At 59.5% G+C, this 14,523-nt stretch overlaps 1 protein-coding gene across 1 annotated transcript; it reads left to right on the top strand.

The window, feature by feature from the left end:
• Positions 1-564: 564 nt before the first annotated feature.
• ANGPTL4 (angiopoietin like 4) lies at positions 565-8,931 on the top strand. Its single transcript, XM_015886459.2, has 7 exons — positions 565-1,118; positions 1,602-1,712; positions 2,172-2,304; positions 6,014-6,127; positions 6,218-6,313; positions 6,604-6,879; positions 7,326-8,931. The coding sequence occupies exons 1-7, from the start codon at positions 582-584 to the stop codon at positions 7,505-7,507; spliced, it is 1,449 nt and encodes a 482-aa protein (XP_015741945.1). The 5' UTR covers positions 565-581; the 3' UTR covers positions 7,508-8,931.
• Positions 8,932-14,523: the final 5,592 nt, after the last annotated feature.

The following is a 14,523-nucleotide window of genomic DNA, read 5'->3' as shown; positions in this document are numbered from 1 at the left end:
GACCAGGGTGCGGGTGGGACTGTCAGAGGGGGTGGGATGGGGTGGGAAGGAGTGGGGATGGGGATGGGGTGAGGATGGAGGTGGGATGGGAATGGGTATGGGAATGGGAGTGGGAGTGAGGATGGGGATGATGATGTGTGCGGGGAGTGAGAATGAAGGTGGAGATGGAATGGGGTTGAAGATGGAAATAGGAATAGGAATGGGAATTGGGAATAGGAATGCAGTGGGGAAGAGATGGGGATGGAGATAGGGATGGGAATGGGATGAGTAAGAAATGGAAATGGGAACTGGGAAGGGCTGGAAATGGGGATGGAGATGGGATGGGATGGGATGGGATGAGATGGGAAAGAGGGGTTGGGGATGATGGAATAGGAGTGGGAATGGGGATGAGAATGGGAATGGGGATGGAGTGGGGAAGAGGCTGGGGCTGGGCTCGGCGCAGGGCAGGGAACAAAGCGGCGGGGAAGGGCGGTGCGGGGCGGGCGCGGGGCGGGCACTCCCCGCCGCGATGCGTGGTTCTCCGCCCGGGCGGCGATAAAAGCGGCTGCGCGGCGGCGGGGCGCGCACTGGGACCGGCGGTCATGCAGCTCTCCGGGGCAGCGCTGCTGCTGTGCGCCGCGGCGGCGGGGATGGCGGCGGGACCCGCACCGGGACCCGCACCGGGGATGGGCCGAGCCGGCACCGAGCGGCGGGCGGCGGCGGCGGGCGGCAAAGAGCGGCGGGCGCAATTCGCCTCCTGGGACGAGGTGAACGTGATCGCCCACGGGCTGCTGCAGCTCGGCCACGGCCTGAAGGAGCATGTGGACAGGACCAAGGGGCAGATGCGGGAGCTCGGCAGCCGCCTGAGCGCCCACAACAGCTCCATGGGGCGGCTGCTGCGCCAGGCTCGGGAGACGCAGGAGCAGGGCGAGCTGCTGCGGGCCAGCGTGCGGGAGCTGGAGGGACGCGGGCGGCAGCTCTTCAACCTCTCCGAGGCGCTGCGGCAGCGCTTGGAGGAGGTGGCGGCCGACAAAGCCGAGATCCAGGGCCGGCTGGAGCAGCTGGAGGGACGCGTGCGGCAGGCGCTGCAGGCGCGGCCGGCGGAGAACCAGAGCTCCAAGGACCTGGGGGCGCTGCAGGTGGGCGCGGAGCGGAGGCGCCGAGGGCTACGGGGGGACCCGACCCGATGGGCGTAACGGGAGATGCCCGAGGGAGCGGCCCCTGGGGATGGAGAGGGACCCGAACCGAGCGGGGGCGGTGGGAGCGATGCAGGGGAACGGGGACACCGGAGCTGATGGAACCCGACCCGATGGGGGCACCGGGAGAGACCCGGGGGTGAGGCCCGTGGGGATGGGAGGAGACCCCACCCGAGTGGCAGCACCGGAGCCCATCGGAGTGCACCCACCCGCGGGGAGTGGGGACCTGGGGACCCTCCCTGCACGCGGGGACTGACTTATAGGACCAGCCCTGCCGGGACACGGGGAGCAGCACAGAGGGACCCGACCTGCCCAGGGCACTGGGAGCTGCCCGTGGGGACCTTGCCCTGGAGCTCCGTGCCGTGTGTGCAGCTCAGCAGCTGAGCCTGTGGCTGCGAGGTTCACTGGGCTCTTCCTCCCCTGCAGACCCTGATGGATGCCCAGAACTCAAGAATCGAGGAGCTCCTGCAGAAGATCAAGCAGCAGCAGTACAAGCTGGACAAGCAGAATCTGCAGATTAAAAGCCTGCAGAGCAAGGTGAGCCCCAGCACAGCTCCTGGGAGCACAACGGGCTCCTGTCCCTTGCAGCCAACTGGCACAAAGCATCAGTGGCAGAAGGAGCAGCGCTGCTGCTCAGCCCAGGCTCCAAGTGCCCTACAGAGGACATGGCCCCGGTCCCTGTGCCGCAGTGTTGGTGCAGAGGTAGTAAAAACAAAAAGGCCAAACCAAACAGATTTGGGAGCTCCCAGAGAACTGGCACTGGGGAATGTGAAGCAGGGACCAAACCTCTCTGTGTTGGCCCATTTAGTTCATCTGCAGAATAAACTCATTAGCGTGGGTGTGAAAAACCACAGCTTGCCCCAGATTCCACCAGTTCCTTGAGCTTTCTGGGCAAGCCTGGCCCAGCTCTGGTCTGGAACACTTGGGCAGCAGCGCTGAGAATGGGCTGAGATAAAACTGTTCCGACTTGCAGCTTCTGGATTATGCTTTTTTCAGGTCAACCTGCTGATCCCTTTGCATCTGAAGGACAACAAGACGCAGTCTCCGAAGTGGAAGATAAACCCAAAGAAAAGCTTCAGCCACACCAACCAGAGCCATAATGTGAGCGTGGAGCCTGCCCTGGCGCACGGTGAGTGTCGATGTGTGCAGCTTCACCTCGCAGCAGCAGCAGTTGCAGCCATGCAGAAACAAAAGGTTCAGTTGTCCCGGTTCAGAGTGTGAGATCTGTGTGCAGAACTGGGCTGGGGGAGAGCTGGAGCGGGGCAGGACCCGGCCCTGGGGATCAGTGTTAGTCCGGATGGAATTCAAGGGTTTAAGGGGAATTTTTCTGCCTGATGTTAAGAATGCAGTGGGAAGCCAAGGGGCCCTGAGAGCAGTTACTTGTTTCTGCTCCTGGAGTCGGCTTCTGTTCCCCTGCTGTCAACTGCCCCTGGGCTGCAGGGGAGCAGCTGGAGGGTGCCCAGGACTATGATGGGGCGGTGAGGTCTGTGCACATCCCTCTCCCTCTGCTCACGTTTGGGTCTCATAGATAGAAATGACAAGTGCCTCAGCTTGAATTGCTCAGAGAGCAATGCAGACACCTGGGAGCAGGGGAGCTGGAGGCTCACAGCCCTGGCAAACATGCAGGGCAGTGTCATATCCAAACCTACCCTGCTGTGCTGGGTGCATCCTCCTGCTGGGGGCTCGGAGGAGCAGCACCACGCGGTGTTTCTGTGCGGTCCCCATTGTGCTGCAGCTGGGAGGCAGCGGTCCTGCAGAGGTCACTGCTCGGGAGCAGCTGCTCTGCTGTTGTGTCAGCTCAGTCGCGGCGCTGGGGAAGCATCTGTGCAGCTGTCTGGGGATGTCCAGCCTGAGCCAAAGGGCGAGAATCCACAGGGAATCCTGCCTAGGGCTTAGCACAGGGGAAAGCACAAGGGGATTGGTGTGTGCGGCACAGAGCTGTCACTGGAGCGCCTCAGCACTGCGAGAGCAAAACAAGGAGCCTGGGCAGATAAGGAGAGGAGCGATGCGATGCTCCCAGCACCTTCCATCCGGCTCTGCAGGGCTGTCCAGCTGCAGCAGGGCTGTGTGCTGCTTTCCTCGCTCCACCGATGAGCTGGAGGTTTGTCTCCCAGCTCTGCTTTGTGACTCACCCTTGGCAGTGTTTCCTGCCCTGCTCTCAGGTCTGGTTGTGCCGAAGGTGCAGTGTGAGGTGGTGGCTTTGCCAGCTACTGCTGTCAGGCTCAGGAGATGCTGCTGCCAGTTCTCTGCTGGGTGCGGTAACGCTGCGGGGCACAGAGAGGACCCACAGCCCGTGGGGACACTGCAAGGGGAGGCTGTGAGCTCAGCACCGTGCGCCCTCCAGCTCCCATCAGCATCCCCAGCGCGCTGGGCATCCCTCCATCCATCAGTGCTTCCTCCCTGCCCTGCTGAGCCCTCCGCTCCTCTGTGCTCATCTAATCCCTGTTGTTGATATCGCTGTCAGAAAACAAATTGGCTTCCTTTCATTTCCAAGCTGGGTCGAGTTTTCTGGCAAGCCCTGAAGCAGGCGATACCCGGCAGGCCGGCCCCGTGCCCCTGCCCGGGGGGTTTGCAATAGCGCTTCTCCTTGTGCTGCGGCTGCTCCCTGCCCGGCGTTGGGGAGCAGCAATGAGCTCCACCAGCAGCGCTTTCAAAAGGACCCTTTCATTCACATCCAGCAAACACCAGGTTTTTTTTTGGGGCCGGGGATGGCAGCGCGCCAAGCATGTGAAAGTTGAAGGTTTGAAGCAGCCTGGAGAGCGAAAGGTTTAATCACTTGCAGAAAGAGGATCACGTCTTTAGGCAGAGGCTGCGCGCTCTGGCAGCCGGCCCAGTAGGGGAAGGGTAAAACCCCACATCCCCATGGCGCTGGGACTCCAAAATAATGGGGTTGGGGCGGGTGAGGGGCAGGAGGTGCAGACAGCCTGGGCGGGGGGTGGGGGGTCACACCCTGCCTGCAGACAGCTCCGTGTTTATCCATTGGGTTGGTGACCTCCGTGTGCCTGGAGATCTGCTGGGTGCATCGGGTGCCGTGCCTGGGGCTGCTCCAGCGAGCTGTGCTGGTTGGGAGTCTCGTTTGGCTGAATGAAGAGGGAGGGAAAGGAAAACACACGGAGCAGCCAGGAGGTCTTCTTGTTTTGCCACTGCCACGCGGGTGTGCAACGCAAACTGGAGCTGACGAGTGTGTTCCTCAAACAAAGGTTGAGCTGAGGCTGTTCAAGCAGCTGCATTTCATTCAGCTGCTCAAAAAAGTCCCCGTTGCGCCAGGAGAAGGAAAGAGACAGAGTGCAGTGTTTGGCCAGAACTCAATGGGGGCGCAGGGGGGGGAGGGAACAACCACGGGGACCACATGGTACCTGAGCATCTGCTGGGCTCCATCACTGCTGAGAGGAGGTGAGGAGCTGCTGCATCTACACGAGCTGGTGTTGCTGGGCATCACCCAGGGGGCTCCTTCCCTCCTTCCCCTGAGCCCCCTCTGGCTGCTTTTATTAGCTAGAAAGCAAGCAGAGCGATGCCGGGTGCTTTGTGTGCCGTGATGCTCTGTGATGCTCTGTGCACAATGCTTGCTGTGGCCTTGGTGGCACCCAGTGCTGTGTTGGTGTCTGTGGGGGGGTCACAAGGGATGCTGCAGGAAGTGCTGGAGCCCATGAGTGGGCCTGCAGGAACGTGGGGGTCCGCATGCAGAGCAGTGATGGGGGCTGGGAGGTGCTTCCCAGGGCTGGGCTGCAGTGGTGTGCATGGAGGGGGGGGCATCCAAGGGGAGGAAAGTTGACAGCAGGGGGATGAGGAGGGGGGAAGTGGGTGAGAGGTGGCAGCCGGTGTCACATTGCCATCCCCCCCCCCCCCCCCAACTGCTGACCTTTCCTCCAGTTCTGACTCCAGCCTCCCATAGAGGAGGGGGCCGGAGTGATGCCCTGCAGGCACTGTCCTCCCTTCCCCCTCCTTCCTGAAGCCCAAATACCCTGTTCCCCCCTCTGGCTCCGGATGCAGCCCAGTGTCCGTGCAGAAAAGCCTCCCTCCCTTCCCAGACTTTGGGGGCTGCTACTGTGGGGGACCCCAGTGCCACGGGGGCTCACAGTGAGGGCTGGGCCAGTGTTGGGGTCTCACCACCCCCCTGTGTGGGGTCACCCTGGCGGCAGCTGTGAGCCGCCCGCAGCCACCCCACACCCAGAGCTGCCCGGGGAACAGAGCAGCTTTGTGTTGGGGTGATGGGGCCGGGGGCACCTGTCCCTGCAGACAAAGAGCCCCTTGACGTGCTGGCACCCCGCGGCCCAGAGGCTGAAGTCCCCACACATCCTGCAGCCTTTCGGCTGGTTTTGTAACAGGGCTGCTTTTTGATTCTGTCTTTTTTCCCCACCCTGGGCGCTGCGGGCGGTGGTTCCCGATGGACTTTGTCGGTGCTGTTGTAACGGTGCTTTGCTGGCAGCTGGGTCAAAGTCCCCGGGAGGCAGAAGGAGAAGTGGAAGCCCGGAGCCGTGGGGGGGAGGTGAAGCTTTGCTCCTGCAGGCGGTTGCCTCGTGGCCCATCCCTGCAGGGTGCTGGAAGCACAGTGGGTGTCTGTCCCGCCGGGAAGTGCTCTGTGCACCATGGGTCACTGCAGCCTGGCCCTGTGCCTGGCTCCTCTTGGACGGGAGCCCGAGGAGCTGCCTTTGGAGAAGTGGGAAGATATTGGGTCACTGGGGTTCAAAGTGCCGCAGAGCCGGGGAGTCATCTCAGCCTGCAGCCAGTGCTGATGTGTGCGGTTCCTGTCGAGCTGCGCGTGTGGGGCCGCAGCAGGAGCAGCATCTGTGCTCTGGGTGTGGGGCGACCTCTCAAACACTTCCCCCTTCTTCCCGCAGAGCTCCCACAGGACTGCCAGCAGCTCTTCCTGGCCGGGCAGCAAAGCAGCGGCGTCTTCCAGGTGCAGCCGTCGGGGTCTCAGCCCTTCAAAGTCTACTGTGACATGACTGCAGGTACAGCAGAGGAGATGCTGTGCATCTCATGGTGCTTTGCAGGCTGCTCTTGTCAACAGTAGCCCTGAAATGTGTCTTCTCCCCCTGCAGAAGGTGGCTGGACGGTGATCCAGAGGCGTACAGACGGCTCTGTGGACTTTGACCAGCTTTGGGATGCCTATAAGAATGGCTTTGGAGACCTTCATGGTAGGTGGATGGTGGCATCTGCCTTCTTAGCACAGGACATTGATAACTTAGGACAATTAATTCCCCCTCACCTCCTCCTGCACAACTCCCATGTACCAGAGCAGTGCTGGAGTGAGGACGGGGGGACGCTGCTGGCACCCCCAGTGCCTTTTGTTTCTCTGACTGGTCCCACACATGCAGATGGAGACTCAAATGCTGCAGGGTCTGGGCTGTCCCAGCAGCCTGTTCATTTGTCTGCTCTGCACCACATCACTGTGTCCCTGAGACCAAGGCAATGTTCTGTGTTTCAGGTGACTTCTGGCTGGGCTTGGAGAAGATCCATCACCTGGTCCAGGAGGGAAGGTACAACCTCTTGATTGAGCTGGAAGACTGGGAGGGAAACTCCCAGGAGATTCAGTTCGAGTTCAGCCTCGGCGGGGAGAGCACAGCCTACACCCTCAACCTGCTGGGACCTCTGTCTGGAGAACTGGAAAATGCCATTGGGGACTTCAGGCAGCTGCCCTTCTCCACTCGGGATCGTGACCATGATCTCAAAGCGGACACAAACTGTGCCAAGCACCTCTCAGGTCAGTGTGGGCTCTTCCCCCTCCAAGAGATCATAGAATCATAGAATGGCCTGGGCTGAAAAGGACCACAGTGATCATCAGTTTCCCTCCTGCCCTTGGAGGTGGCTGTGGTTGGGCTGCCATGGATGGATTCAGCCCTTTGATGCTTCCAGCATCCTGAGATTGCTGCAGGAGGGTCCTCGGGAGGAGCCATGTAGGATACAGGGGGGGATGCTGAAACCATGAAGGGGTCGTGGTTCAGGTCTTGACCCCTTGACAGCTTTGACTGTCACCTTGCCTGGATCCGTACCGAGATGTCCAGTGCCTGGTGTTCCTCAGGGCTGCACAAGGCCCCGTGAGCTCCCAGAGCTGCAGAGCATGGGGGAAATGTGGGCAGCAGCTGCTGCCTGCAGGGTGGGTTTGCTTCTGTAACAGCGCAGTGTGTTAAACCCTGCTCTGCATTGCAGGCGGATGGTGGTTCAGCACCTGCGGCCACGCCAACCTCAACGGGAAGTATTTCCGCTCCATCCCGCGCCAGAGGCACGAGCGCAAGCAGGGCATCTTCTGGAAGACTTGGAAGGGCAGATATTACCCTCTGAAATCAACCGCCATGAAAATCCAACCCGCGGCGCTGGAAGCAGAGCCCTAACGCTGCCGTCTCAGACTCGACCTTCCCTGCGGAGCGCGGATGTGAGCTCCAGCAGTTGGTGTTTACAGACAACAAACCCGCCCTCCCTGCAGAGACCCCCGAGGACTGTTTCTCTTGGCTGGCAGCCCTGTAGCGGGCAGGCGGCACAGTGCAGCTCTTCACTCGAGTAAAGCAGCTCCATGTCGCTGAAGCCCCCCCAGATGGGGGTTTCCAAAGCAGGAGATGGACCTCCAGAGCATGCCGGGGGTCTGCCCGCCCGCCTTGAGCCCTGCAGTGGTTACTGCAGCTTTCTGGTGCTTTCTGCCCTGTCTGTCTGAACACTTCCGTGCTGGTTTTGCTGGGCTGGGGTGAAGGGAGGCATGAGAAGTTCTTTCACTGCCCTGCGCCCCGTTGGGTCCTGAGCCTCAACGTGTCCCACCTCTCAGTGTTGTCCCCACACGTGACCGTATGCACACCCTGTGAGTGACCCCAGCCCTCTTCCCCCACTTTGTAGCCCCATAAGGTGGGAGCCTTGGCAGCTCCATCTCATTTCTGCCTCGCAGCCCTGCTCTGGTGACTCCAACCCAATGGGAATATAGAATCCTTAGAGGAGGAAGGGACCTCTGAGTGCCATCCAGTCCAACTCCCCTGCAATAAACAGGGGCATATGGGTGTCACTGGGAGGATGTGGGGCTCCTCTGGGAGAAGGGCACCTCGAGCTCCCTCAGTTTTCCTACCCCCAAAGCTTGAAAGGTGGCTGGAATTCATTGGGAGCTGGGAAAAATGCTCACAGCTCTGGGAAGTGATGAGCGAGATGATGCAGGCGGCTGTTTGTGTGTGTGTGTGGGGGGGTGCTGGGGGCTGAGTCATGGCTAAGCCTGGAGCTCAGCTGTGGGACGTGCTCTGGGACAGCACACGCATGGAGCAGCACCCAGCCATGGGCAGCCACTGTCCTGCTGCCAGCTGTCTGCTCCTCTCCCAGCATGGAGCAATGCCTTCTCCAAGAAAAAGCCCCCATCCTTTGCAGAGCCTGAAACACACCCTGAAGGCCAGGGGACGTCGGGGCTGCCCTGCAAGAGCTGCCCTGCCTGGCTGGGTGCAGTTCTGCCCTGGGCTGGTGGGTGAAGCAGATCCCCCAAAAGCTGTTACGGGCCAAGCTGCCGTCTTGGGGCTTCCCAAGCATCCTGCCCTATTGAAGTCATATTGACTGCCGTGCTAGAGCTCCTAGCTGCTAAATATTGTAAATACGTTTGTAGGACGTTGGATCTTTTTGATGAGTTTCTGGTTTTAATTTGTTTCCGTATTTAAATGCAGTGTCAATGTGGTGTAATTTATCAGCGTCGGCGCTGGGAAGCAGCAGCTGTACTTTGTGTATTTTAAACCTCGTTTTGTTTTGTACTGAAATATCTTTTCTGAAAATGTCTTTTAATAAAAAGAAGCCTGTAGGTGCCCTGTTTGTGTTGTGTGCATGGCAGGGCATTGCTGTGCCAGGGCTCCGCATTCAGGTGCTTTGCAGATAAAGGCAGACCTGACCAGGAGCTGCCCCAGCTAATAACAGCCTTGTAGCTGTTTGTGCCATACATGTCTGGCAATATCCCATAGGCAGCTTATGGGATCTGGGGATCCAGCAGGAGCTTCAGACTTCCCAGACACAGATCCAGGCTGCTGCTGGGGGCAGACAAAGCAGCAACGTCTCCATCTGACTACAGATATCCAACTGCAGAGCAGAAAGCAACAGCAAAACAACAAAAACCCACCGATCCCACAGATCCAGGAATGAGGGACAAGAGCCAGCACGGCTGGAAAGTGCCTGGGAGCAGCTGTACAAACACCTGCACGCCTGGCCTGCCTGCTCCTGCTCCAGCCCTGGAGAAAACCACGGGGTTAATGGCAGCCCCGAGCGCAGTTGCACAAGGTATTTAAGTCCAGTTTGGGAGGGGGGTTAAAGGAGCCCTCAGCCCCCGGCCCGACAAACCTGGGCCCTCAGCCCCCTCCTCACACACCCCCAGCGCATCCCCTCGTGCCACACGCGCGTGTGACCGCATCCATCACCGCTCACATCGCGGCTCCGGATGAAGGAGAGGCAGCTCCCTCCAGTGACAGCGGGAGAAACGGCGGCCGAGGACGGGCTGGAGCCGGGCTGGGAACTGGGAGCTCCGGGGGTGGACAGGGAGGGTCGTGGCGATGCAGTCAGCGTTAGCAATGCAGACACAAAGCACTGCCATCACTCCTCCATATTTACAGTGGCCCTTCTCGGGTGGTGGGAAAAGAAAGCTCTCTTCTTCCACACATCACCCATCCGGGGCGAGAGACCCTCTGCCATAGGGAGCTCAGCATGGGACCATTCCCCTCCCCGGGGGGTTCTGCACCTTCCACCCCAGGGCAGCTCTCCCGGTGCCGTTCTCTGCTCACTATTGGTTGCCCGGTGCCCTGCAGTGCTGTGGGCATCACCAGTGGGGCCACACACTGCAGTACGTGGGGATATGTGAACATCAACGGGACAAAGCAACAACACAATCCAGCAAAGCCTGGTTGTTAAAGACCCCTTCTGTGCAGGTTAAAAGGCCGATGCTTCGTAGCTGTATGTGAGCGCTGAGACTGCAAAGCAAGGGCGAGAAGAAAGATTTTCTCTCTGTTTCTCCAGAAACCTCCATCTGTCAGAGAGGAGCCCCTCGTGTGACCCCTGGGGAGGTGTTGAGGCAGCATCTTTCCTACAGCCTGCATCTGTGAATCCATTTCTTTCCTCCCCAGATGCTTCCATCGCTTCTTATGCAACGGAGGTGCCTACACACAGCACTGGGCTGCAGCGTGTGTTTGCAACACTCTCCGTATCTCATCCCTTTTTCAGAGCAGTGTTCATAAAGAGAATAATGTTCGGCCAGCAGGAGCTGGGTCCCACCTCTGATGGGAGCTGTTAGCCCGGCTCTGCCTGTTCCCACGGCTCCCATACATTTATTAGCACTTACATCAGGGAAGAGCAGCCCGTGAGAAGCCTCCCCCGCCTGCTTGTGGTGTTGGTGGGTTGGGGGTGTTGGGGGCTGAGCTGACACCCCCAGCATCTCTGTAGGAAGATGACAACGTGCACAAAGCTTTCTCCCTCCCTTCTCTCCCATCCCGGCTGCCACGCGGTGCCGGAGCGCCGCTAATCCTTCATCCAGCTGAAGGATCCTCCGGGGAAAGTAGGGCAGAGCCCCGCAGAACGTTTAATGAGCAGAGCGAATGTTCTGGCACATCACGGAGCCGGGAGGGGACGGAGCCGCTGCCTGCCCGGGGAGAATCGGTTTCAGGCGCAGATCAGAAGCGCGGCAGCAGCGGGCGCAGGGCGGGGGGTGGTGGGCGCTGGGGGGACTCACCGCGTGCCTGCACAGCTGCAGGGAGACAGTGGGGTGGGGGGGTCTCCAAGCAGCGCTGTGAGCCTGGCTGTGCTGTGCTGTGCTGTGCTGTGCTGTGCTGTGCTGTGCTGCGGGTCTCTCACTGGGGAGCCCCCGGAGCAGCTCAGCGCTCTGAGAGCGGAACGTCCTTTTGCTGTGGTCGCTGTTCACAGCGGGACGCGGCCCGGAGCCAAAAGGGGAAATGCCTTCCTAGAATGCGGCGGGTGGGGATTTGCTGATAGAGCAGGAAGGTGACGGAGCAGGAGGGAACGAGGGGGATGAGGATGGAGGGGGAGCGGGGGGGGCGCAGTGGGAGCAGGGGGAGCGGGGGGGGGCGGTGCAGGAGCACGGAGCCGATATGAGCGGTCGGTCCTGGACGGGCCGCCCGGGAAACGACGGGTCAGAGCAATGCGGGTGTTCGGGGGACACGAAGAGGAACCGGGGGACCGGGCGGTGTGAGATACAGGCGGGGGGTGGCTGCCAGGTGGGGCTGGAGGGCTGCACGGCACCGGGACACACGGACACACGGACACACGGACACACGGACACAGGGACACACGGACACAGGGACACACGGACACAGCNCTGCACTGCATGGACACACGGACACACGGACACACGGACACACGGACACACGGACACACGGACACACGGACACACGGACACACGGGACACACGGACACACGGACACACGGACACACGGGACACACGGGACACACGGACACACGGACACACATACGGACACACGGACACACGGACACACGGCCCATCCCGGCTCGTCCCGCCGCTCCCCCCGCACAAGGCCCCGCCCTCCCGTTAAGCCCCGCCCCCGCTCTAAGCCCCGCCCCCCGCCCCTCCTCTCCTCGCAGGGTCCCGGCTCCCGCACCCTGCGCCCCAGCTGCTCTCTCCCCATTGGACAGCGCGACCCGCCACTCAGGAGCAAACCCGTCGTCTATTGGGCGGCGCTGACGGGGCCGGTTCGACGCCCGCCTCCTGCGGGCTCTGGCGGGCGCTGATTGGCGGCTCGGGAGCGGCCCCCCCCGGTCGGGCCGCGCTCGGTGCTTGGCAGCCGGAGGGTCGTTGCCGCCATCGCCATGGGCACCCGCGACGACGAGTACGATTATCTGTTCAAAGGTAACGGCGCCTCACGGCGGCTCACGGCGCCCCGGGGTCTCACCGGGTCCGGCCCGACCCGCCCCAATCGCGGCCCCGCGGGTCGGGCCCAGCGCAGCGATGGGAGCGGGCGGCACCGCGCGGCCGCGCCCTGCGGGGATCGGGGCGGCCCGGGGGGATGGACGGGGGACACGGGGCGAGGCCGGATGGAGCGGGAGTGTTGTGTTATATTATATTGTGTGATGTTGTGTTGTGTTGTGTTATATTGTGTTGTGTTGTGTTATTTAATGTTGTGTTGTGTTATTTAATGTTGTGTTATGTGATGTTATTTATGGCCGTCCATTCGGGTGTGTGTCCAGGCCGGGCTCAGCCCCGCGGGCAGCGCAGCCCCGGGAGCTGCTGTTGGTTTCTGTGGGTTTCATTTAAAATAAACCCCAAAACACAAAGGAGCGAAAACCAGCCGCAGAGCACAAGGTCCGACCCGCAGCCCGGCACGCTGGGCCTTTTCCCCGTATCTCGTTGGCTTCCCGTCCGTCCTTCCTTCCTTCGGGGCTGTTTGGGGCCGGATCAGGAGGGATGAGCGTAAACAAGGTCGAGTGGGATGAAATCTCCGCTGTAATGAGAAAATGAAGAGGATCCGCTCCCCGTGCTGCCCCTCTTCACCTTTCCAATAACAGAATTAAGTACCGAGGGGAAATGGATGCAGTGAGAACATCGGTGCCCTCGGAGCCTTCAGGCTGAGCCCCTGCTCTGCTGCTGGGCTGGGAGCTGCTCATTGAGCCCATGGAGCACAGAGCTGGGGATGGCGATGGACGACAGCGCTGCTGCCTGGGGAACATTGATTTCGTTTTCTTATACCTGACATTGCCCAGAAATTAAAGTCATTTCTCCAGCCCCTCATGCAACAGAACACCACAACACCACAACACCACAACACCAGCCCGTGTTGTCAGCCGTCTCGTGCTCCAGCAGTGCCCATTCCAGCCGGGCTGTGGGCAGGGTGCGTGTTGTTGGCTCTCGCAGGCAGGAGGTGCCAACTAATTCCAGCCCTGGGGATGTGAGTGTGGCCGTGGTCAGAGCTGTTCTGCTCAACCAGCTCCTCTCTGTGCTATTTCCCCTTTTCCTGCTCTCATCCCTGCGCCCTGAGCTGCTCGTTTTATTGATCGGAACAAAATGCTGTTTGTTAACACAGCCCTGGGGAGAACAGGCTGGGTGCTGTGTGCGGCTCTGAGGGTCTCATTGTGGAGGCAGCACAGTGATGTAACCCAGTTCAGAGCTCAGCTCCTGGGTAGGGCTGCAGCTGGGACCTCTATGATGGGATTGGGGTGCTTTGGGTCTGGAATTGAACGTTTGACCTTTGAATATCGGTTCGACTATTGGAAGCCGTGCATCTATTGAGGTGTGAGCCCTGCGCTGATTTTCCTCCCAGGAAGATGGGCTGTGATTGGTGTTTATATTACAAATGGAATCTGAGATTGTGCAGATGTACGCCTGCCTTGTGGGGGTGAAAAGGATAAAAGCGGCCATGGGGGGAAGAATAAGAGCTTTCTTTTATGTTTGTGGAAAATCAGAGCGCGCCAATCAGAGCTGAAGCCCGATGGGGCGTTTGGTTATTGGAAACAAATGTTTGTCATATTGTTCATCAATATCTGGCAACCTCATGTACTGAATATTTATGATGAGCTGTGCTGGGAAGAGGCTTAATCCTCTTCATTGTGTGAAGGAATAGACTCCTTTTGACAGATAATTAACCGGTCTGTTTAAAATTCCACCATAAACCTGGTCTTGTGTTACCAGATCTGCAGTGCTTTGCAGTTGTTGGATGGGCAGCGTGGTGTGCACTGATGGGCACGGGGCAGAGCTGGAAGCAGGGGGGGCTGAAGGAGCAGCCCTGAATTCTGGCTGTAGGCTGGACATGGCACGTGCCTTGTGCTGCACTGCTCCACCTGATGCTGACTTGTTGGTTCGGGTCATTTCCAAGTGTTCCTTGCCTTTATTAGTGGGATCGAAGGCCGTGGAAGGGGTGTGATTTCATGTATTCTGATGGATGTAGTATGGATTTGGGCTCTTGCTTTTGGTTTGGGGCTTTCTTTTTCCATCTGCATTTGAACAGGCTGTATTGTTGAGTAACCCGTTCCCAAACTGAGGAATTTCCACAGTATCTGATTGCTTTGGTCCAGAAGCTTAAAGGCATCTTCCTGCTCTGTGCCCATAGAGGTACGTGGGTCTCCAGTCTTTGGATCTCCCTGCTAAAAGAGAAAGTCCTGACAGTTGATTGAGAGCAGCAAGAGGCTGATTGTAAGGTAGAGAGAGCACGAACTTGTTGCTGAGTTTGGATCAGGTTGCCTGCCTTTATTACTTCTGCATTCAGTAACATCTCAGAAATGCTCTGCCAGAGCATGGAGCAGCTGAAGGCACTGAAGGTACCTGGATTACAGGGGGTAATTAGCAAAGTGCAGCAGGACCGCCTGAATTCTCTTCCTGCAGCCAATGGATTAATGACCCAGGGTCTTTTTGCAGAGTTCATGCATGAAACTGGTCATCTTCACAGGC

Source organism: Coturnix japonica, chromosome 28, assembly GCF_001577835.2.
Source record: "Coturnix japonica isolate 7356 chromosome 28, Coturnix japonica 2.1, whole genome shotgun sequence".
NCBI lineage: Eukaryota > Metazoa > Chordata > Aves > Galliformes > Phasianidae > Coturnix > Coturnix japonica.
The sequence above is the reverse complement of the archived record's forward strand: the minus strand, read 5'-3'. Positions and strand labels throughout refer to the sequence as shown.